The following is a 23,595-nucleotide window of genomic DNA, read 5'->3' on the forward strand; positions in this document are numbered from 1 at the left end:
CGTAGAAGGGCCGATGATTGAAAAATTTCAAACCAAAGCTAGGCCCTACTGCTTGAGGCAGGGCCGATGATTTGTTTTGAATTTATTTGACGTTGCGAAAAGGCTTAGCAAAGGGCCTACCATTTCTGATGACAAGCACAACGGCTTAACAAAAAGGGCCTATCCATTGAAAGATTCACAAAAAAGGCTTATTAATTTAAGAAATTATATTGTTATCGATTTTCATATAATTTTGAACGCTTTTCGCATATTTTGGATGTTGTATACTGAGATACAGTTACTATTGTTATTTTGAACAATATAAATGCCTAAAATACTTCAATTTTCTTAAATATGAATTGAATAATGACGGTCAAAATTTAAAATTCATTTTCTGGTTTGTTTACGTTTTGGACATAGGCCTATTTCAAATGTTACTCTAGATATCAATGTAATCAAGTGCACTGTACCAAACCACCGTCCTCTGTTCGAATGAAACCTCAGTCCATTCAAGTCGAAACAACGAACTCGTCATTTCGAATGATAACAGCAACCGGATGACGGTTTTTTGAAATCAGATGATTTTCCTCTCGAATACAGGATGAACATTGTTTTGAAAAGGGATAAGGTCTTCAGTTGGAATGCGCAATGCTCTCTGCAGAATGATAGTCAGCTTAAATTGAAATTAATTTGGTATTGATTCAGCCCCTTAACGCACATCATTCAAATCGGTGATGTAATTAATTCTATCGTACGTCATTTGCTGCTCTGAGTAGACAAACGAGGTGGAAGCATTAATATGGACCAACAGGTCTGTGCCATAAAAAGGGAGAGGTGGAAGCATAGCCATCGCTATCAGAGGTGGTACGAACATTGGTAAAGCGTGGAAACCGCAAATGGTCTATTTCGTGGTGGAGGAAGTTTTCTCTATCAAAAAGTAATTTTTGTATCCATGATGAATGGCTGTTCATGGCTATTCAATATGGAAATGTAAGCAATCGAATTAATAATCAAATCTAAAGCATTTTCAAGTCATTCTATCCTTCAATTCTTGTCATCTGAGCCCTGTATGTTTTACAGCCAATTTTCAAATAAATATCATCCTTTATTTGGAGGACACTCATATAGATGCTCATCAGTTGACGACGAATTCAACCATAAGGTAATCATCCGAATTTTGGCAGCATATTGTTAAAGGGCTCGAGCAATACATCAATCAGTCGGAGTATTGCGGATGTTTTCATTCAGTGTACATCTAAGAACCCCGCTAATAGTGATGCTTTGGATTGTTTACACTCCCATCCGAAACTGCTCATTTTCCTATCACGAAACTACTCATTTTTTTGCACTCATAAAACATCGTAAATAATGTCAATTGTACCAAGATTTAGTACATCATCTCGCGTGCTATTAATACAACCAGTGAATTTTATCACCGTGCAAGAAATATCGAACCCGTCACAGTCTCGCCCGTCTAATCGTGCATAATTTTCTCATCCCGCAACGGTGCCAGCCCAGCACACTACAGTACAATATGGGACGATGGAAGCGTTGTAACAAATTTTAATTACATTGAAATATGGTCGTCCGATTTTTTCGCTACTTTCCATACAACCCGCCGCTAGCACAGAGACCAAAGTGGACCCCGATATGGTCGTTAGCCGCCGACGACGATGTCGCCTAATCGCGAGGACCTTTTTCCGCTACTGCTCTGCCATTACTGCTATTATTCATGAATATGGAAATATGTTCCACGCGACATTGGGTCGGTGATGTGGCGGTAGGTGGCGTCACCGTCGCCGTCGTCGACGTCGACGAACTCACCGGAGAGCACAAAGACGGAATATGGTGCAATATAAATAATAAATAAATATAGGGGACAAAAAAAAACAAAGTTTGGGACGGGTCGCTGGCCGTGGCGCTGCTGTTCAAGAACAGGTAGCTACTTGTCGGAGAGATGGGAAAATGAACTACGACGTGTTAAAAAGTTACTAAGGACAACCGGCGCACAGAGGGTTATTTCTTCAATCTAGCTAGATTGATAGAAATTCATTCTAAATTGTTGTGGAGGCGAACCAGCCTCATACTGAAAGCCTCCTAAATAAAGATAAATCAACCAATCAATCTAAATTGTTGTATCAAAGGATAGAAGAACAAAGCTCAATACCTTTTTTTCCATTTTCAAAATTCTCACCGTTGTGGTTTTTGTATCGTGCAAGTTCGCTCGAAGTGATCGTTGTACTTTTCTTGACTCTGTTTGCTGTTGAGATGATTGAATCAAATCAAATAAAAATAAGAAAATACACGAAAATTTTAGTGCAAAATTTTGCATAAATTTTTGACTTAAACTTTATTTTAAATTTTCACGAGTGTTTTTCTTTCAGTGTAGTTGTTTTTCGATACCTTATTTTTATAATATACATTGTTTTAAAAACTAGGGACCTCCCTTAGCTCAATCGGTAAAGGCACAACTACAAAGCAAGATCATGCTAGAGGTGGCTGGGTTCGATTCCCGGTCCGGTCTAGGAATTTTTCGGGTTGGAAAATTTCTCGACTTCCCTGGGCATAGAGTATGATTGTACTTGCCACACAATTATACTAATGCAAAAATGGTACAAGCATCGAAAGCTCTCAATTAATAACTGTGGAAGTGCATCTAGAACACTAAGTTGAGAGCACGCAATAGGCTAATATGCCATAAGCAATAAGCTTGAAATGCGAGGAAGAAGAAGATGTTTTAAAAACTTCGTCCATAGACGGCAACTAAAATCGAACAAACACTTTTCGATGCACATGTTTCCGAAAAAAACTTCTTCAGAAAAGAAAAGACTCTATCTACGATGCAGGAAAGATTTTGTTTTGTTCGGGCCCACACTAAGTAGATAGAAATAAGATTTATGACGATTCTGAAGATGCGAGTAAATGCGAGAAATGAAAAAAGATTCTTCGTAGATCGGTTTGCTAATGTGAGATTCTAGAGCATCTAGAATTGCGATTTAGATATGAAACTCGGACCCCCCCCCCTTGATCACGCCCCTGTTTGATGATAAATCATTATTTTTTTGGTTTAATATTTTTAGCCAGCTAGAGTAGGAAAATACCCCACTGTGCAGCGGTGGGAGACATTGATCATCGGGTGCGTACACGTGGGAGCACTACTATTGAGACAGGGCCAAACTGACGCGTGGTGAAGAAGTGTCTATTAAGCAACGCCGGCTGTCAGTCACATACAGTGTATCTCATAATTGTGCGTACAGCTGTCCATGAATTTTAGAAAAAAAAAACAGCTGGCATATGACACATTTATCGGATATCAGTACTGGGCTTATTTGGTTGAGTTTGTAAGAAGCTAGAGCTAAAACTACATTTTCTTGAATTAAAATGTCCCAAACTTTTGGCTCATTTGTAGTCATTATAAATATCTTTCATGTGCCACTAATTTGACTAAAATCCATCTGCTATGAAAAAAGTTGAACATCGAGCGTTGTGTTAAAATTGCTCTAACTTTTTGCAGGGTCTGCCAATTTGGGTTGTTTAATTTCGAAAAACATACCGGCTGTTAAACATTATCTGAAAGAGTTTCGTTTTCTGAGCACAACGAGATTGTTATCGATCCCATAAACATCCATCTCGATTTTTTTAAGTCAAGATTTAAATTTTTAATTTTTGACACATCATCTATTAGTTGACAGCTCACTCCCATACAAAGTCGCACCGAGGGGCGCTAAGATGGTGATTTTCGCTAATGTAATCGCAGATGTAATGTAGATTACGAATACCAATCAAGTCCAAACCTATACCGATAAATCCAAAAATAAATGTCCATTCACCAGTCAAGATTTCAAAAATCCATCTATTCACAGTGTTCCTAATAAAAACGGTCCATTCAGGTTGCACACGCAACTGTGCGCCACACTGTAGATAGCTGAAAAAGAGCGAAAATCGATAGCTGTTTTTCATTTCCTTTTTCTTGAACCACGCGAGAGACCGGCAGCTGTCTCGTCAATTGGATCGAATCCTTTTGAAGTGGAAGGCTTTCGTTGGAAGTGGCTTCCCAAAGGTGGCAGGTTTTCCCCCGGAAATGTAGCGAACGAGTTCGACTCCGGCGAAGGCGGAAATTATTTGCTGATTTATATGATGTTAGACAAGATGATGGGAAGCTGTTATCGACGAAGTCTCATCGCTTTGGTGTGCGGAGGATTCGCACGGCAAATTCGGGTGGACAGTTTTGGGGTGGGCCTGCCGCCGCGTACATTTGAACAATTTCCAGGGAAAATTCATTACATCGTAGACCTTTGGTCTCGTATTTCTTTAGGAAATGAGGGAAGTTTTCCAATACAGATGACATCATCATAGGCTGCAGGAGCAACAGTTCGTTTCACTTTGGCTTGTTTGGAATGCTGCCAGTCAAGCTCAATGGAGATAGTTGGGTTTATCGATTTGAATCGTCAGCGTTTTGGAGCAGAGCTCGCCTTTTCTGCGGATGTATGGACAAAGTTTTCTCCAACTTGACTCAGTTAGTTTTGTTGGTTTGTTTTTCTGCTAATTCTAGAGACTTCAGCGGTAAATATCTACCATCTTGGCTCTTAACTTTGTAAACATGTAGTAGATTCTTCATATCAGATTAAGACGGTCCATCTAGAACTTATGCAATCTGTGTTAATACTCATCAGTTAATTCGCTCGTTTGGTTGTTTTCTCGTAGGGATGCTTTTTAGTTGGGGTGCTAATTGGGTGACATCCCTACTAGATAGCAATTTTCTGAGGAGGGGGGTGACTCTATCTACGATTCAGGAAAGATTTTGTTTTGCTGTGATTAGCTGCGCGCTTGCTGAGTAGATGGAAAGAAGATTGATGACGATTCTGAAGATTTCATGCGAAAAATTTCGATGTTCGTCGGTGATTGGCACTCGATTGCGGAACAGAGACCGACGTTAAGTAAAGGAATTAAGAAGAAGAAGAAAAAAAAGAAAAATATTTACATCATTTGTGTTTGGGTAAAAAGACCGATATTTAAAAGACTAGGGTTGTTTAATTTCGACAAACATATCGGTTTTTATAAATCATCTGAAAGAGCTCCGTTTTCTGAGCACAACGACATTTTCGATTCCATATACATGCATCTCGGTTTTTAAATCAAGATTTAAATTTTTAATTTTTGACACTAAATCTATTATTTGACAGCTCGCTCTCATACAAAGTCGCACCGAGGGGTGCTACGATGGTGATTTTTGCTAATGTAATCGCACTTATTTAAAATAGTTCCAGTGCACGAAAATTGATTTTTTTTTAAATTAATTTATTTGATAAGGCTCAACCGAATTAACTTTACAGAGCCGAGGATTCTTGTTCACTATACAATACATCTTAAAACTATAGTCAAAAGGTACAACACAATAAACATTTTATCTTCCGCTGTCCAATAAGCCTCCTCCACCAGAACGGGAGCCGCTTCCAATGGTTTCATTCTATGGCAGATTCGCCAACGAGGGTCAGAGCGCTTCCATTGCAGCAATGGACGCAAAACATGGTCAGCAATCACACATTCATCACGAAACGGTTGCTTTCGAAAGTCGACGACGCATCGACTGAAAGAACTGCTGATGAAGAACAATGAGGAGAACAGACGATCGCGTGACACACATTGAGAGTGGTCTGCTTCTGTCGACAGCCGAGTGAACACTGCCCCAAAATTGATAAATTTTTGGATTTCGGTTCCATTTTAATGCAGATTACGAATATGTATTTTCCTCAATACCCTAAATAACCCAATTCAGAAGATTAAAAAAAAACTAATTTTCACTTGTTCCCACAATCTACAGCGAACATTCTCAATCTACTTTACCGATATATGTGCGAGCAAGTCATGAACTGTCAAGACGAGGGGTGTGCGAGTGCATTTTATTACGATCGAAAATGAAAAATTTGCAGCACAAATTTTAATGTGTTAATCAGTTTGGGTTGTTTAGAGACATTGTAATTTAAGGTAAACACATATTCGTAATCTGCGTTAAAAATGGAACCGAAATCAAACATTTCATCGATTTTGATACACTGGAACTATTTTAAATAAGTGCGATTACATTAACAAAAATCATCATCTTAGTGCCCTTCGGTGGTACTTTGTGGGAGCTAGCTGTCAACTAATAGATTTAGTATTGAAAATTAAAAATTTAAATTTTGATTACAAAATCGAGATGAATATCTATTAGACTGATGCAAAATTTGACTTTTTCGCTCCATAGTGCTTAAATGGTTTCAAATCGGGTCCTGATTAGCCTCCCAAAGTTACAACTCATTTGGTTAGAAACAGGCTTCGCACAAGCCATTTGAAGTTTACACGTATATTACTATGGGAAAACTCAACGTTTTGTTCATTAGTCTTTTTCCATATTGTGCAAAATAGTTCTATAACCATTCTTATGGAAAATTTTCTCAGCTACAACTTTGCTCAAGATCGTTTCTATGTAAAACGAGACAGGAAAAGGTTATTAATTATTTAAGAGATTGGTAAACTTATGACATGATCAAGCAGCTGCTCTGTAGGCAACACTGTATTTTGCAGTGTGACATAGTAGCCATGATTTTTGTGTCCTATTCAACGCCCCAGAAACACCAATGTTGCCTGCTGAGCAGTTGATTGAGCATGATCATAAGACATCAGCGCATTGAACCATTGATAACTTTCGATCCTTGCATTTAATCAAAAAGTGGTCTTCAGCAAAGTTGTAGCTGGAAAAATTTCTTATAAGTACAGATGAAAGCTTTTGAAGCAGACCAATATGGTGAATTATTAGATAGACATGAACAAAAATCTTGGTTTTACAATAGTAATTCCCATACAAACTTCAAATGGTTTGTGCCTTCTCAGTTTCTCACCAAATGTGTTAAAATTTTGGGAGGTTAGTCAGGATCCGATTTGGAATCGTTCAAGTATTTCAAATTTTGCATCATTCTAATGTCTATCGATAAAAATATCGTTGGGTTCAGAAAAGGTGGTCAATTCAAGCTAAACAATGCATTAGGTCCTAGGTAACATTCATCGATCCTCTTCATCGACTTAATCTTTCGTTAATAACTTGGGTACAGAACCGTTTCTTGTCGTGATTGTCGCTAGGTAATAGCTTCTTTCATCGATCTGTGTGCTGGAAATGTCTTAACATGGCCGTGAGGATGCAAAGAGAAAGTCGATGTCACTTAGGACCTAATGCCTTGTTCAGCTTGAATTGTGATTGTTTGTGATTGTAAATCAGTGAGAGAGTTCAAACAAAATCGCATACGCAAGTAGCTGTTTGTTTCTAGGTGAGTTTTTCCCTGAATAAGAACTGACACTGGAAAAGGATCAGCCGTTGTTTTGGTGCGCTGCGACAACATACGTTCGATGGATGAAGAATAACGGTAAGCTTTGCTTGCTACTGCTTGCCCACTTGTAGTGAGCGGGCATGTTTTTCCTTCGTTCACTCGCTGCGACGAAGCCCCGAGACCAAGTGGGTGGTGGGTGGCTGTTCGCCACCGTATAGTGAAAGTGAAAATATACTTTCTCCGCCACCCGCTCTCGTGTGCTTCGTGTAGTTGGCCGGGGTGGCGTGCGAGGAGCAGTGGAAAACTAAGAGGAAAGTGAAAATCCTTCCATTTGGGAAAGCTGCTACTGCTGACGACGGTATAGAGCTTCGAGCGGCGTTTGAGACGAGACCGTACTGGATGGAACAGGGTGGAAAACGGATCAATATGGCTAGACTGCAACAACGACGACGAGGACGACTCTCCTAGTGTTGTGCATGTGTGAGCCACTGCTGACTGAATGGTTAACTTCGGGAGGCATCGAGGCAACCGACCGAGCCAAATGACGACCACCCACCCTGTCAGCCGGAGCTGTGTGTGAGCTACTACTGAATGTAGCACCCGAATATTCGGTGGGTATTTAAGTTATGATGATGCATGTTGGAGGACGAGAAGGAGCAGGAGAACAAGGTTGCACTACAAGGAGGGATGGGTTGTGATTGAGAAGCTCTCAGCAAGCGTTCGGAAACGATGATAATAGTGATAGAGAGCAGGTGCTTGTGGAAAGCAGAAGCATCGCTGTTTGTTACTGAGCGCGACTGACAATGATTGACTGGATTATCACAGCAGGGAATTCTGCTTGGCTTAGTCAGAGGTGGGGAGAGACACCCAGTTAAGTAATTTGCTGATTGACGATAAGGTGACGGATTTACGATGAACGGATGGATTACGGATCGATTTGTTTGGACAAGATGGAAAACTTGCAGAAAATCCATTCAAGTGGAATACAATGGAGTTCGTCGGCAAGGAGACAAGTGGACTGAAATTTCAACACAAACTCTCGTCATGGAAAAGGTCAGGAACGAAATGCTCGCCCACACACCCACTTTACGACATCGCAAGGGCGTCCCAGTGAAAAATAACACATCTGTGCGCTTCAGCAAATATAAACATTTGCACCCAGGACAAGCATAAAAGTGTTTGCTGCACAGCACAACTCGGACATTGCGTTCTTTCCCAGTCTGCTGGGAGAGTTTGGAGCCAAGTGAGGTTGGCGATATTAGATTATTTTTATGAGAACGTTTGCTGTCGTTCCAGCACCCGGAGAGGTGTAGGTATGTGAAACAACAAGCTGAAGCCGAAAAGTATAAACGAGATGCAATTTTCCGACAACCAGGCATTATGTTGGGACGTAAAGTGCATAAAATGTATGCTCAGTCTTGCTAAAAGTCATCGCCATCATAACGACGCCGACGAGAGACAGGGACGTGGCTTCATTCGTTATGGTGCTTGCTTTGTTTACTCAGCCGACAGGTTTGGTGGTGGTGGCTGTTGGGATCCTTTTCGATGGAAAACCCCAGAACCATCAGAGCTGGGAGCAGGACCGGCAGGAGTAGGAATTAAAGTTTGCTTTAATTATTTATTCAGTGTTTAATTAAGCAGACGTTTATGCTTCTTTCTCTTTGACGCTAGTTGTCTACAACTGCTGCTGTTGTTTTTGTTTTTGTTGGCAAAAGTGGTTGGTTGGCGTGCGCCATTTTGTTTGCGATTTTATTAGGGAGTAAACGAACTCTGCTGACACTGAGCGGTGGGTAGAGAGGGGGGTGTTGACTGGGATTTTGACGAGCTTCTGGTTTTTCGGATTCAACATCAGGTGGGTGGTGGTCGCGGCTCAAATCCGAAAGCTTTCAGTCGGGAATTGAAATTGGGAAACGAGGGAGCTTGAACTGAAAATTAATTAATGTTTGATTTGTTTGCGGGATCTCTCACTCCCTGTCTGGCGCGAGTCGGTTTGAAGCGGAGGTGAAGAACCGTGAAATTTTCAGTGCGGTTTTTTTTCGGGAAAGAATTAAATTTTGTTTACTTGTCAGTGGACGAAAATAATAGAGTCCACGTGACGAGTAGCACGCTTAGACACGTACGATTGGGAAATCAACACCCGTTTTAGTTTGTTGTGGTTAGTCGAAACGAAATCTGGGCCAAGGTTGAATGGGACAGATTTTTCACATCGGCTCCGATAAGTGATAGTTTGCTTTGGTTTCGTCGGTGCTGCTGATTGCGTTGGACTCCACCACAAAGTAGGCGTCCGAAATCGATCAACATCCAGCCGCTCTGTCAGACGGGAGCTGTCAAAACAAGACAAATGAAAATTTGTTTACATTTCGCTCGGCTAGTGACATTTTCCCAGCCGCCCCGGCGACACATTACCCGGCAGAGACCAATTGATGGCCAATAAAAGTGACAAATTGCTGTTTTATTCATCAAGGAAACCATGTTGCGGCGAAGGCAAAATCTACACAAACGGCAGCGCGGCGCGGCGTATGCAAAACAAGTTTCAACACCCCTATGCTTTGAGCAGACATGATTCGGTGGTATACTTTCCGCTATTTCGTCATCGCGCGCCCATTCGGGTGGCTCTCAATGGCCTTTTGTCGTCGCCGAAGAATTCTACATTCAGTGGTCAGTGATTTTTCTCACCTATTCGGACGGAGATATCGTACTCGGCAAACAAAAACAAAGAGACACGAAACGAGTATCAAAATCGTGAACGCTCGCAACCCGGAGAAGAGCCCCAAGGGGGGGATGATGGGGAAGTGTCTGATTAAATTACATCAAAAACGTTGCTGATGAATATGAATGCACACAACAAACCGAAAAAAAAATACACAGCGTGATGCGGGATGAAGAAAGGCAGACAGAGCAGCGGGAGAGAGAAAGAGAAGAGCAAGACGAAGAAAACAACAGAGTCAGTCAGCCAGTCAGTCATCGCTCGGTGGAGTCGAGTCGAGTTCGAGTCGATGACGGGTTGAGTGCAAAGCGGCGGCATAGTGGAGGAGTAGATGGGCGGGCGGCGCGTCGCCACTCGCATCAGCCGCGTGAGTTCGAGCCTACAAAGTGGGTCAAGGCTTATTGTATTACAGCAAGATATACATAAATAATAGCAGTAAAAGAGAGAAAGATAGTGGTGCGACGGAGTTGAGCAAGCTATGAGGAGGAGTAGGAGGTGGAGGAGCCGTATGTCGGGAACAGGTTGGTGAGCGCGGCTGCTGAATAGTAATAATAGCGTTGAATCGATGAGAAGAGGTTCAATGAAAAAAAAAAACCCATAGCGGTTGAGAGAGACACAAATCGGTGATTGGAACTATGGATTGACGTTTTTTTTTTGCTGCTTCCGACCGACCTATTGCGCACGCAGAGGAAATGAGGTAAATGTGCTGTCACTGAAGCGGTGCTTTCTTTTCCGCATGATTGAAATGTCTCCGCCGAAGTGACAGTTTTTTTTTCGCCCGTGCAACTACAACGTCAATCGTCGATTCGTAGTTAGCCATGATCCAAAATGTCATGGAAGCGACGATCCTTGGACGAAATAGTGCGAAGGCGATTGCGGTGAAGCCGATGAGCTTCGGGGAGTTTATTTAATTTAGAGAAATGAGGATAAGTTATGATTGAGGCTGCGAGTATAACGATAATGGTGATCGCCACTTGTCTTCGGTTCTCCGGAGCAAACCAACGACCGTGTCACACCGCAGCGAGTGAAAAGTCAATCTAATGCACATGTAAAAATGCAACCCGCACCGTCGTCTTCGTCGTCAGAGGGGCAAAAGAAGACGGGAGAGATGCAACTGCATTAAATTATATGTTTTCACTTCTACCGTCATGCGACACAGGAAAAGGAAAGTTGAACGCAAGCGGTGCATTTTGCAGAGGTTAGAGACAAAGCTGTCACTTCTCGACTCTCAGTCGGTCGGTGTTTGCGAATGTAAATAAAGAAGCTCCACGCGAGAGAGATTGTCAAAACATACTTTGACCCATATTTGCTATAATGGCTATTTGCGGGCAGATAGAGCGAGACAGAATGGCTGCAAATAGGCTGTGACCGCGTGCGGAAGGAAGAGTGATTCATCGCCTGCTGATAGTGAGTGAGGCTAGAAGCGAAAGTGCGAGTTTGCCACTTGCACTTTCTGCCAAGGGACAGACCTCTTCTCAAGCACTCGTATTATTCATCCGCAGCTAATCGTGCCATGGCAGCTAGTTCCTGTTTATGACTCGACTGGGATAAAGGATGTCATTTTCAGAAATATTTTGACATACGGTGAAGACAAAGTGCAACGTTTTTCTGTGCCGAACGCCTAGCGCGCTGAACTCGCCATTGGACGGTATTTTGTAAACGTTAGTTAGTAGTTTGCGATTAATTATCCTCTTCCGTGGGTCACGTTCACCACCGACCGGTGTGATTAATGCCTAAGTCATTCAACCCGCCGCCACCCGTCGTAGAATGCGGGCAGAGATGTCACCATTCGGTGGCTGTCAACGCCACCATTGTTGTTTGCACTTTATAATAAACCTGTAGATGTCCGTGCCGTCATGATCGTATAGTCGGCGGTGCTAAGGAATTGCTAGAGTGAGTAATAAAATTAAAATTCTTTTTTTTTTCTGTTCTCGGTACGGTGCGAACCGGTTGACCAGTTGTTTTGAAATTGTCATCGACACTCGAAGCGCGAATAAAGAGAATTCGCTGCGTGGAATAAGCGAGTTTGCCTATAATTCGGAGAGTGTCAATGCTCTCTGCTCTGCCTGGCTATCCGAATGGATCTTTGTGTTCTGCACAAAGAACTGGTGAATGTGTCCCAGATTCTTCTGGATGCGCGATCAGAATTCGCTCGCACACATATACATCAATCGCGATGAGTTGATGCTCAGCAGAACGGGTCAAGATTTTCTGAATTACTGATTCATTGACCCTGAGAATACGTAAGCAGCTAGCTGAGCGTACGTGCGAGCACGATTACATGCAGTGCACCGTCGGTGTGTGCAGGCAAACATTGTTGAACGGGGTGCGATTCAAAGATACCAAGTGACATACTTTACGGCGCAGCCCGCCTTCTCCTGCCTTCTCCTCACGCAGGTATTGTCACTTTCGTTCGTGAAAGTGAAACCCTGCCAGGTCGACTTCCTATGAATGCTGTCAATCGCCTTGTCGTCCTCCTGCTGCGGGCGTCGTTCGCTGTATTGCTCTTTGAAACCGGTAGCAGTACGAATCAAAATCTAATAAAATATGCAGTGGCAAAGTGCGGTCGGTCGTAGTACTGCATAGATACTTCCTCGCCAACGCGCGCTGCTGCATTGCAAACGCGACTACTTCGGCTGTCTCTGTGAGGATATGCATATGTTCTCTCTCTCTTTCCTCTCTATATGCCTGTGCACCCCGTGCTCGACACAATCGTGCACGTTTATTTTTAATGCAACTAATGCATCATGTCCTACTTACCTCAATTTATTTACTATTTTATTCACTAAAAATGCTTCCCTTGTAGCCGCCGCTGCTGGGGGCGCTCTAGTCGGCGCATGCAACCGCCCTCTGCTTCAGCAGGTTGAACCACGTCGGGCGGGCAAGTGCATTACGGATGTCGTGCTGGTCGCGTCGGTTTTCAGAAAAATGAATGAACTATAACCAGCGGGAGTAGTTCCACTATTTTTTTTTCCGCTTATGAACCCACCTTCCTGCAGGGCTAGCCCGGAGCGGATGGCATTTCGTAACTCTCGATTCACACTCGATTAACGAACGAGAGATTGATTGCGTTACGAAACCGCGCAGGATATGCCGTTTTCATTAACGAAATCTTTATTTTCCCGTACCCGCACACAAATCAAGTCAATGGAGGTCTTCCGCCGATGTGAGCGGAGCGGGCTCTCGTGTAGATTTTATCTGCCTGCTTCATTTATTCGGTAGTTACGTCACGTCCGAACTTGCCCGTCGCCATCGACGAAAAAAAAAACCAAGCACACTCGAAAACCGAAAAACGACGCAGAATGATGAAATGATGACTTTTCTGACGAAGCAGGCCAGGAAAACAAAATCGTCAAAACAACAACAACGGACGCGAGAGAGTCTCATCGCAGTCACACCGTGCGTGAACGCACCCGGTCTCAATTCCCATTGTTTGTCTGCGACAGCCAAAAAAAAAAAAAACTCATTTCCTCTCTCGACGGACGCGCAGCGCAGCGCTCTGCGGTAATCCACTTTCGATTTCATTTGACCGATTACCGAATTTTTCTCACTCGGGCCCCTTGTCGCGTTAAGTGGCTGCCTTCCGCCAAGCTCGGCAAAATTTAAATTGCCGCACTCTCGCTCTCTCTCTCTCTCAGCAACCACCGCCACTGCATCCGCGATCGCGGTCGCAGTATCTCGCATCATCATCTCGCATATGTGCGAATCGGCGAGCTTCTACCACTACAAGCATGTTGACCCAGAAAGTGAAAATATATTAAAATATGATTAAGTGTCTTGGGGCTGCTGCCGATCACCCGCGATGACAATCACTAAACGCACCCCTGCGTTGGAGTTTTGCATTGCGTTTCAATCGCAATGAGTACTTGATGAGCATTCACAATGATTGCTTTGATGCGTCATTGTGTGATCCCGCCTCAAGGGGCGAATTTGCAATCTCAACGCCTGCCCGTCAATCTCCCCGATTGCAGTACAGCCATCCAAATGAAACACTTAATTCTGGCATTTTTGGAAGGTTTTTTTTGTTGCCCAGTTCTACAGACAGACACAGCACAGGTCGTCGCGGTAATTTTCGTGGATTATGTAAAAAACACAGTTTATGCTTCAACGTCATTGTAGGTACGCGTCGCGTCGCATCGTTGACGGTGGACGGCCAAGCGAGCCAGCGAGTGAATGCGAACGCGGAGCGATGATGGGTTTTAATGATGGTAGTGGCGGCGGAAAGAATTGCGAAATATTTGGACCTTATTTTTTGTGTGTACGCGAGTGTAGTGTGTACACTGAAAAAAAACGCGATTGTTTATTTGGATGGCGGGTTGTGTTATGGCGGCGGGATGTTATGCAATTTTGAAACATGTGAGCGTGTGTGGACAAATCACGACGATCGACCGACGGTTGTAGGGCACTTAATTTGATGGCACCGTGGGTTGCTGCACTCGTCGAATCTGGGTCGGTTGGGTGGGAATTGTCCGAAAAAAAAGCGGGCGTGACGACAATTAGAGACGGGTACTGCCCTAATAGGATCCCAATTGGACGCGATAATCGGAGACAAATGGTGTAAATTTCCGTGTGAGTGCCGCAATCGGTGCCGGGCAAATAGATACATATTTATCCGGTTCGAGAGCGTTCCGGTCAGCTCATGGCATGCTTCGGTTGACGGTGGTTTCAATCATGAATTGATTTTGCGCAATCGAGAAAAATCAGTGGTCGCAGCGCAAGCAATGGATCATTTAGCGGATACGCACAGCTGTCAGTCTGAAGCTGGGTGCACACACACACACACACGCATACCAAAGTGAGCCAGAGAGCGAGTGATTCATTTGGGTTGCCGCAATCGATTTGGCGTCTCGTGCAGTCGGAACCGAGCGGAAGAATGTGGAATTTATTGAGGGTTTTTCAAATATTATGGTCCGTTGTGGTTTCGACGAGACATGAGCGGAATAATTAATCCCGTTTCCTGCTTCGACGACGCTCGTTTGTCTCAGTGCAGGCGGGATAGGCCGCAGTTTTCACATTTGCACTGCTGAATGTTCTGTGTGTTTTTACGACCAGGACTGTCAACTGTCAAAATTGATTTTTTATCTTTCGCGCCGGAATAAACAATTTCGATATTCGGTCGTTAAAAAAAACACACACGCACACGAGCCGTCAACTGCAAATCTGCAATCAGGGTCGTAAAAATTAGGTTACCGTGTAACGTCGCACAGTCAGTCTCTCTCTTTCTCGAGGATGCGTGCGCTCGTGTATTTATGAGCTATCATATTTTACAGATTGTCTTGCCCGCGTTAGCCACACAGCCACAACAGAAGCAACTTTTCTTGTTCTGGTTGATTTATAGGAGATCGAGCGAAGTCCTTTGGCAGCAAGGATCAACCGTCGTAAAAGGTCGTAAAATTGAACGCTTGTGTCGTGTTTCGTCGGATTTCTTGGATTGTTAAAAAAAAAACGAACGGAAAACAATAAAATCTCAAGGGCCATGGGATTTTTCGCTCCCCCCGGTAAGGAAAATGAAAATGTGTGCTAATTGCTGCAGCGATTTGTAACGGATTTTTTGGGCCAGTGCAGTATCAGGTTGGCCATGTGAATATTGATTACTCTGGCCCGCAGTCAGCGGGATCGCAGCAAGCTTAAAGAGTGGATAAAAGAGTTCCTTTTCGGAGGCTTACTTTGATTATGGAAAAGCAGTCAGTAGCAGTAGCAGCAGCAGAGGAAAAGGTTTTATGACTATATATTTAATATTTATGACTTTGTTTCTTTCACAGCCAGAGCAGCTCGTCGAGGTGGTCGGGGATGATGCCGCCGCCGTCGTCGAAAGCCGGGTGGAGCTGCAACCATGGAAACGAGTAAGAATAAAAATAACAAATATTTTTTATGTTTTTATTATGCTTAAGGATGTTCAAGACTTGGTTCAAGACCTTCTGTTTTTTTTTTGCTTTCAGAGGGACCGAAATCAAACGAAGAAAGCGTATAATGAAATCACGGAGAATGTAAGGATTTTAGGTGCCCGGAAAAGGACAGAGACAGAGACAGGAAAAGTTTACCGTTTTTGTTTCAGAAACATTTTTTATAGCTTTTTGATATCAAGAAACTTCTGCGGGCCTGTGAGTGGTAAGTGAAGCCCATCCAGAAAGCGGCAGCGGTTGTGTGTAGAACGAGGTGTAATAAAGATTTAGAGACTTCCTCCTCGGGGAGCAAAGTTGATAAAAGATACATGATACAAGTTGAGCGGGAAACACCGGTAAAGGATCTTGATTAAAGTTTCATTCCGGAGTGGAAATGGAAGAAAGATTGCTGCCGCAGAAATTGCGTTCCCGTGGCCGCACGTACGCAAGAACAGGATGCAAGACCGTACGATGGCAATTGAATTACAACAAGTTGGTCCCCGGTTGTTGTTGAGGTTATGGTTCAGGTGGACATGTAAATAAGGAACTGTCAACGAACGAGAGGGCAAACAGAGACGCTAATCGCAGTCGCCAGTCAGAAGCGAGACGGAGAATAAGAATAATCGAATGGCTGGCGGAGAGCATACGCTGAGAGGGCCTCCGAGTGTGCAAAATAAGTGAGTAAACGCTTTTTTCCCCGTGCGCTTCTGTTGCTGTGTCTTAGAGCGACGCGACAACGATCATGCACTGCTGCTGCTGTGTGATGTTTATATAAAAGTTAAACAACCTTGTCCTGGATTGTTTTTATTAGCGTGAAAAGTAAGTAGTATGTAGTTATATAACGACACTACAAGCACACGAGACACTATAGCAACGGAGCGGCGCCTACTGAGAGAAGCAGCAGCAGTTTTCCTGACGTCATTCCAGATATACTCAGAATCGAAGCTGGCCTAGCATACGTTGCTCACAGTAGCAGTACCAGGAAAACGCCCTTCACTTTGATTTCTTCAGTCCGTCCAGATATCGGAGAAAAACTTTCACCAGAAGTTTTCCGGAGAAATCCAACCACGTCTGGCAAAAGCAGGAGATAGTATGCTTCCTGCGAATGTTCAACATTTACAATTCATGAAGCTGTAGCAGAGCAGCGAAGAGACAAACAACGGAACCACTGCGCCGCTGCTTTCAGCGCACTCAGACACATGTTTTTTACGATAATTTTATCTCATTTTCATTTTAATGTCAATTCAATTCGTCTCATCCGCTTCGGCGATGCGAGCACGACCGTGTTCGAGAGCCGATTCGGAGAATTTGACAACTGAAACGACATTAATTTGCTTTGGCAAATAGAACTCAATGTGGATTCCTGTTTGCCGTCGGAAATAAATGGGCAGTTTTCGTTCAGTGTAACAGTGGTGACAGTAGCAGCCAATGCATCGATAATTATAATATTTCGGCAATCGTTTAGCACGTGATTGTGAAGGCCAGAGAAAAGGAGAATCGAATTACGCCATTTCACCGCCGTAGTTGGCCGTCCGTCCGTCATGCCTGCCCAGCCTGCCGAATCAATTAGCGCCCTCTGCTGTGTGTCATAATGTTGTTGAGGGGACTGGAGCAGGTCATCCGCTCGGCTCATGATGCGTGTGGGAAGTTGACATCAGCCACGTTGCATCGTTATGCAATGGCGCCAGTGGCGGTGATCTGCTTTCGGTAAAAAAAAGACGCGAACCATTTGACATGTGCTCTATTGTGTTTGCAGAAGACAGCGACGAAGCACTTGCGAAATTTCACTGGTTGGCTGTTCGTAAAATTTCCAACGAAAATGATCCAGTGAGGTGCAGCAATTGAAATGTGGAACAATGGAACTTGCACTATGACTGCTGTCCATGTATTTCATAGCTGGTGGCAAACAGCAGAAGAAGGAGGAAACGAACAACCGGAAAAATTTGAATACGTAATATAAATTAATTTGTTAACTCATCGACCATGACCTACCTCTCGGGTCTCGTTCACTTGCAGGCCCCGTCGTCGGCGATTGTTTGTTCGACACGATTTCGAGTTCATTATTTTGTTTTTTAGCCTTAGCTTCCGAACGGAATGTAAATTTCTCTCGTACGTGTTAAAATTTACTAATCAGAGGGTAGGTTTTTTTTATCAGTGATGACATGATGGACATTTACTCTCAAGACACGTGATTTGCACCGATATGCGGTGTAAATCGTAAATGTCGTGAAATTTCCCCATGTCGCGCGCGCGTCCGACAATAGAAAATAAATTACTGGAAAAGCGTGGACGAGGCCAATAGGTAAATAAATGCCAAATGAGAGAATATCTGAACGTGATGTTTGTGTCACCTGAAGTGTTTGTGTACACATTGCTTCTTCCGTCGCGCTTATTACAGTGTGCACGTTTTGCTGATTTTCATTTTGCGCTGGCCGGAACCTGAAGCCGAATCTCTAATCTGATTAAATATTGATCACAGGGACTTTTTTTTTCTACCAGCAATACATACTGCGGTATTGATCACGGTCGATTTCATCTGAATGGCTTCCGACAATCTCTGCTTTGCTGGGAAAATCTTGTTTGAGATAAAGCTGTGAATTTCAAGCTATCGTTTTTTTGTTTGTTTTACTTTTCCCTTTCAGGTAGCGCGCTGCAATTGAATGTGCGAAATTTGATCAGTGCATTCTTCTCCCACTCTTGTCGCGTATAGCAACGGGCGGTAATTTGAGCTTTGATAGTCGAATTCCGAAAACCGCAGTGTGCGCTTTGGCAGCGAAAGAAAAGGAAGTCTTCTAACTGTCAAAAGACAGTGTCTGGCTGCATAACGGAACATCTTTTGAATTGGTGACAGTGTCGTCGTGGCCGGCGAAAAAAAAAAAGTGAACAACTGGCTAAATTGGTAATAAAAGCAGCGACGGAGAGGAATAAAAAACCTGGTTTTACGGTTTCCCAATTCTTGGCAACGAGAGTACGGCTCGACGACAAAATTCTTCTCGATTGCTGCAGCAGCGGCAGCTCTTCTGAATAAATACATTACTTTGGCGGAATCATCTTCGCATCGATGGAAAAAGAAGAAAACCACAAGCCGCCCTAGAACGCAGTAGGTGGCGGGGGTGGCGGCGGTAGCAGAAGCTGAAACAAAAACAAATTCCAGAACTGGAGCGAATAAATAATAATGGAATGAAAACATCATTTGCACACATACACACACGCACAACGGGAAACGAGAGGGAGTGATCGGTTGCGATGACGAAGTGTGTGCAAATTGTTGAAAGACGCATCCGCCGCTACCCTCGCCTGCTTGGACGGGGAGGGGGGATCTTTGCGTGTGAGTATTTTTTATGATGTTTTCGTTTTCTGCGCTTCTTTTGTTTCTAGGGAAACGTCAAACGAACTGCCGCTTGATGCTATTGGCTGTTGCTGTTGCTGGGTGTGCAGTGATCAATCCGAGGAGTGTTCCGCTACCGTGGACTTTCACAGAGAGACAGACATCTTCGCTTAAGTTGGTGGAAATCTGATAGGTAGTGAGATTCGTCAGCCAAGTGGAACTGCTGTGGGGTGGATTTTTCTACGACATGCAATTTTCGAGCGGAGATGGGCGGAGGCGAGCGATTTGTGAAATTTACAACTTTTTAGCATCATTTATCATCGGAAGAAAAGTTAGATAACTACGGTGGTTGTGGTCGGCGAATTTTGACACATTCGTCCAGACGGTGGTCATTAGGAAACGGAGAGAGAGAGAGAGAGTACAGCAGTACAGCACCCGTTCCGTTGGATTGGGGAAGGAGAACGCAAAAGAGGAAATCGAAGCATCACAAACAAACAAGTATTTATTTCTTGGCTTTCCTTCCTGCGCCTACTCCGGTCATCACAGCAGCGCTTGTTGTTCGATGCAGAGTAGAAGGTGCGCTCGAGCTCGAGGAGGTTCGCTGCCTACTTGTGGTTTTGTGTTTGTGCATATGTTGGCGAGTCTTCCCGTCTTCCCGGCGGACGCACGAGAAAGACGACCAAGACGACGATGACGGCTTTTATGCGGCTCCGAAGTTTCGCTTTTCTGCCTCCTCTGCTGTGTATATTTCGCGCGGCGATAGTGTTATTGTAATGAAAAAGACCTTGAACTTGAAACGACGGTACAATCTCTTTCGCTCTTTCTCTCTCTCTGGTGGGCGCACACACTTTCTCGCTTTGTGGGGAGCAAGTTGTCCGACCGGCAGATTGTAGGAACCGTTGGAGGCGCAGCGGGACACGACGGAAACAAGAAAAATGGCAACACATTTACGAGACGATTGGGCCGAGAAACCACTAACGATTGTTTGTATGGACGAAAGACGGCACCGGTGGTAGTCGTGGGTTGGGTTTGAAGCAAATGCTTGGACAACGAACGGCGTCGACGGCGGATGCAAATCCGAAGAAGACGGACAAGTTTTTCTTGTGGATCTCCCATGTGTCGTTGCTGGAGGAAGGGGAAACAGGAGACGGAAAGGCATTTTAAACTTGCAGCTCTCGACGGCTGGGTTGTGTAATGGGCACGCAGAGGTAGATCAATACAGGAGCGAAACACACGGGAAGGTGGGCACATACAAATGTGCTATAGGTATAGGAAGTTGTGTTTCCCGAGGCAGAGGTAGGCAGAAGGATGACAACGTTGCGGCAAGCACTGGCTGACACGAAACGGAAGCAAGGAAGTGAAATTTTCGTAGATTATTTACGGTTTCCCCGTGTATGTACGCGGAACGGAGACCCTTACATGTACAAAGCCGGCTTCCATTTAGTGGCAGCCCAAAGTGTGTCAAGAAAGTTCGGAGCAGAGGAAGATTTTCCTTTGCCCTTGGGGGGGCTTTTTCCGCTGTTTTCCTATGTGTGGTGCCATCACCACATAAACCGTTTCAGAAGTTTCTCGGCTATTGATTTTTCGCTCGTTTAAGTTGCAAAAGTGGCTGCCGGATGTCTGGCTGTGCGTGTGTCAGGCTGCTCTGTTGCTAGCTAGAGCTTCAAGAAGATGACAAGAGTAGGCAGAACTTTTAGAGCTTGTAGTCTCAAGAAAAATGATGTATCACATTTCCTGCCTGCCAGTGTCGTGAGTGTAAACATCGCGCCTAATGGAACACGACACTCACTGAAATCTTGGGTTGAAGCAGGGCGTGGCCCGAAAATAGGTCACCACAGAACGACCGTTCAACTTCCCACGGCCTGATCCTGATTCGGATATAATTATGCGGAAAAGCATCAATTATGCAAATGCCGTCTCATCAATGGCGCTTCATCGATTGATTGGTTCAGTGATGCGAAACATTCTTTCGGCACCCTTCCGGCGCAGACGAACAAGCGAACTTGTTTTCATCCATACAAAGTCGTCGACTTTCAATTAACGTATATATTTTTTTCTTGATGGAACCCTCTTGAGAGAAATCCTTTGATGGCATGCGCAGCGCGCTAGCTATTGTTGCGCAAAGAAACCATATGGGAAAAGGGGAAAATATTCGAGAAATTTAGGTCCAATCGAACCCTTCACGCAATACTTACGGTATCGCTTCATTAGACTTTTCTTGTAGGCTGCCCGTCCCTGACGATCCCGGGGCACTCCGTCGGAGTCTGGTCCTGCCGAATCGTCCGAATCGCTGCCAGAGTCCTTCCGTGCACGTCGCTTGATCTTCATCGACAGATCCAGCGGCCTGTCGTCGTCGCCTTCCTCCTCCTCGGACTTGGGGTAATGATCGTTATCGCCACTGACGGCGCCACCAGCCTGACTGTCACTGTAGTCCGAGTCGGGATCGTTCTGAAGGCTATCACGTCGTTCAGAGAGCCGCCGTCGGCGGTAGCTGTAGTGGTGGCGGTCTTCTTCGGGGACGTCATCGTTGTACTGACGACGGTAGAAGCGACTTTCACGATCATATGCTTCGTCGTCTTCGCCGCCATGTGGTTGGTAGCGTAGGGCGTGGTGATCGCGATAGTACTGAGCTACCTGTTGATCTTCTTCGATCGAACTGCGGCGCTGCGGTCGTTCCTCCTTGATGCAACGGATGACGTTGCGCTCCTGAATGACGGAGGTGATGCGATGGTGCGTTGGAGTGACCGGTGGCGTTCGGGAACGGGGGTGGTAGTGTTCGGTGTAGCTATCTATAGCCGGAGAGGTGTCTCGTACGTGATGACCATATGATGCTGGTGGAGTGCTAGGACGAGAATGGGGCTCCCGTTTGTAGTGTGGTATCTCTTCGTCGGACGGCTGTAGCGAAGATCGACGGAAGATGATTCTGGAGGGTTGCTCGTCTAAGGGGTAGTCTCGTTCGGGAAGGTGAGTCTGGTGGATCGGTGGCGACGGCGAAGGACTCTGTGCTGGCGGAGATGGCGTTACGGAACGCGGAGATGACCCAGGATGGTCCGTCGTCGTCTGTTGGCCACCCCCAAAGTGGGGTGACATGTGCTGCAGCATCATCATTGTGGATGGCGACACTGTTTCACGGTTTGTTCTATTGTGTGTTTGAGTGTGTTTGTAAATAGGTCTATTTTTTTTTCTGGTGTGTTTTTTGAACTGACACTTTGCACTATTGTTTTCAACAATTTGTTTACTTTCAACAGAGAATAAATTTTCACTAGAGGCTCTTTAATAATTGGCTACAACATTCTTCTTGCTTTTAACTACAAACACTATTCACTAGAGATAATGGTTCTAGGGGTTGATTATTCTGAATGCGGTTCATTTTCATATGTAACTGTAATTATATGCCGTTGTTGTTCTTTATTATGTCAAGTCGATAAACTTCCAATTAAGTGGAACATTTTTGTGCACCACTTGGCGCGTTTACCGTTCACACTTTTCTGGCTGCCTCGTTAGCAGCACACACCACGTTAGTAATTATTGACGAGTTGGAGCTACGACAGCACTTTCTGGTTGTGTCATTTCGATTTTTCCCCCCGTGTATTCAAATATACTGTTTTCACAATCCCTGAGTCACGGAGACACTTTTTGCTTCACTGTCATACTTGGCGACCGCAACCGGAAAGTGTACTATTCATCATAATTCTGCTTTCCGTGTTCTTCCGGCTTTACGCCACGGCAAAACATTCACTCGGTCACACGCACACACGCGGATAGGCCCGACCAAAAAAATAGGCCGCCTGCCTACACCACCCCCCAGATAGGACACGGTAATCCTTTTTGATTTTTCTGTTTTTCCACACACTTCTGGTATCACGACGACGACGGAACTGCCAAAGGCTTCACGCCCGTCCGCCCGACTTTCCAGAGTTTTCACTTTCAACTTGGATACTGTGCTCTTGTTCGTCGGTTTCGGGAACGACTCGGGTACAGCAAGATGGGAAACTCTCGTCCTTTTCACTTTTGTTCAATGGGACACGCTCTCGGAAATTGTGTCTGTCTGCGTGCTCTTCCACTAACTGGAGGAAAATTTCACTTTTCACTGTGTTCTTGAGAGTCCCACCTCCACACACTGCTCCTCTTTCGTAGCAACTGACGACGCCAACAAGCAGGGATGGGGCGGTCTATTGTAACTTGACGTCTGCCCGACGTCTGACACTTGAAGTTTTAGTTTTGCTCAGAGTCATATGATACCGAGACTGCTGGTGGTCGTACGGTGCGAGGGAAAATTCGATTTTCCGACAACATTTGGGGGGTAGGTATTGATTACGAACTTGGTTCTGACTTGCTCAGTAACTGTTAAAAAAAACACTGTTGGTTTTGATTTTGAGGTAGACTCGTTTGTTACTT

General features: G+C 44.5%; 1 protein-coding gene across 2 annotated transcripts in view; it reads right to left on the minus strand.

Moving 5' to 3' along the window:
• The window catches only part of Eip74EF (Ecdysone-induced protein E74), a 76,129-nt gene extending 52,807 nt beyond the window's left edge, over nucleotides 1–23,322 (minus strand). For both annotated transcript variants that reach the window (XM_065223752.1, XM_065223751.1), the window contains exon 1: nucleotides 21,393–23,322. In XM_065223752.1, the coding sequence (XP_065079824.1) occupies nucleotides 21,393–22,305 (913 nt within the window). In that variant the 5' untranslated portion in view covers nucleotides 22,306–23,322. The remainder of the gene's footprint in view (nucleotides 1–21,392) is intronic.
• Nucleotides 23,323–23,595: the final 273 nt, after the last annotated feature.

Source organism: Ochlerotatus camptorhynchus, unplaced genomic scaffold, assembly GCF_037179485.1.
Source record: "Ochlerotatus camptorhynchus isolate MF236.1 unplaced genomic scaffold, CSIRO-AGI_Acam_v1.1 ptg000196l, whole genome shotgun sequence".
NCBI classification, from domain to species: domain Eukaryota; kingdom Metazoa; phylum Arthropoda; class Insecta; order Diptera; family Culicidae; genus Ochlerotatus; species Ochlerotatus camptorhynchus.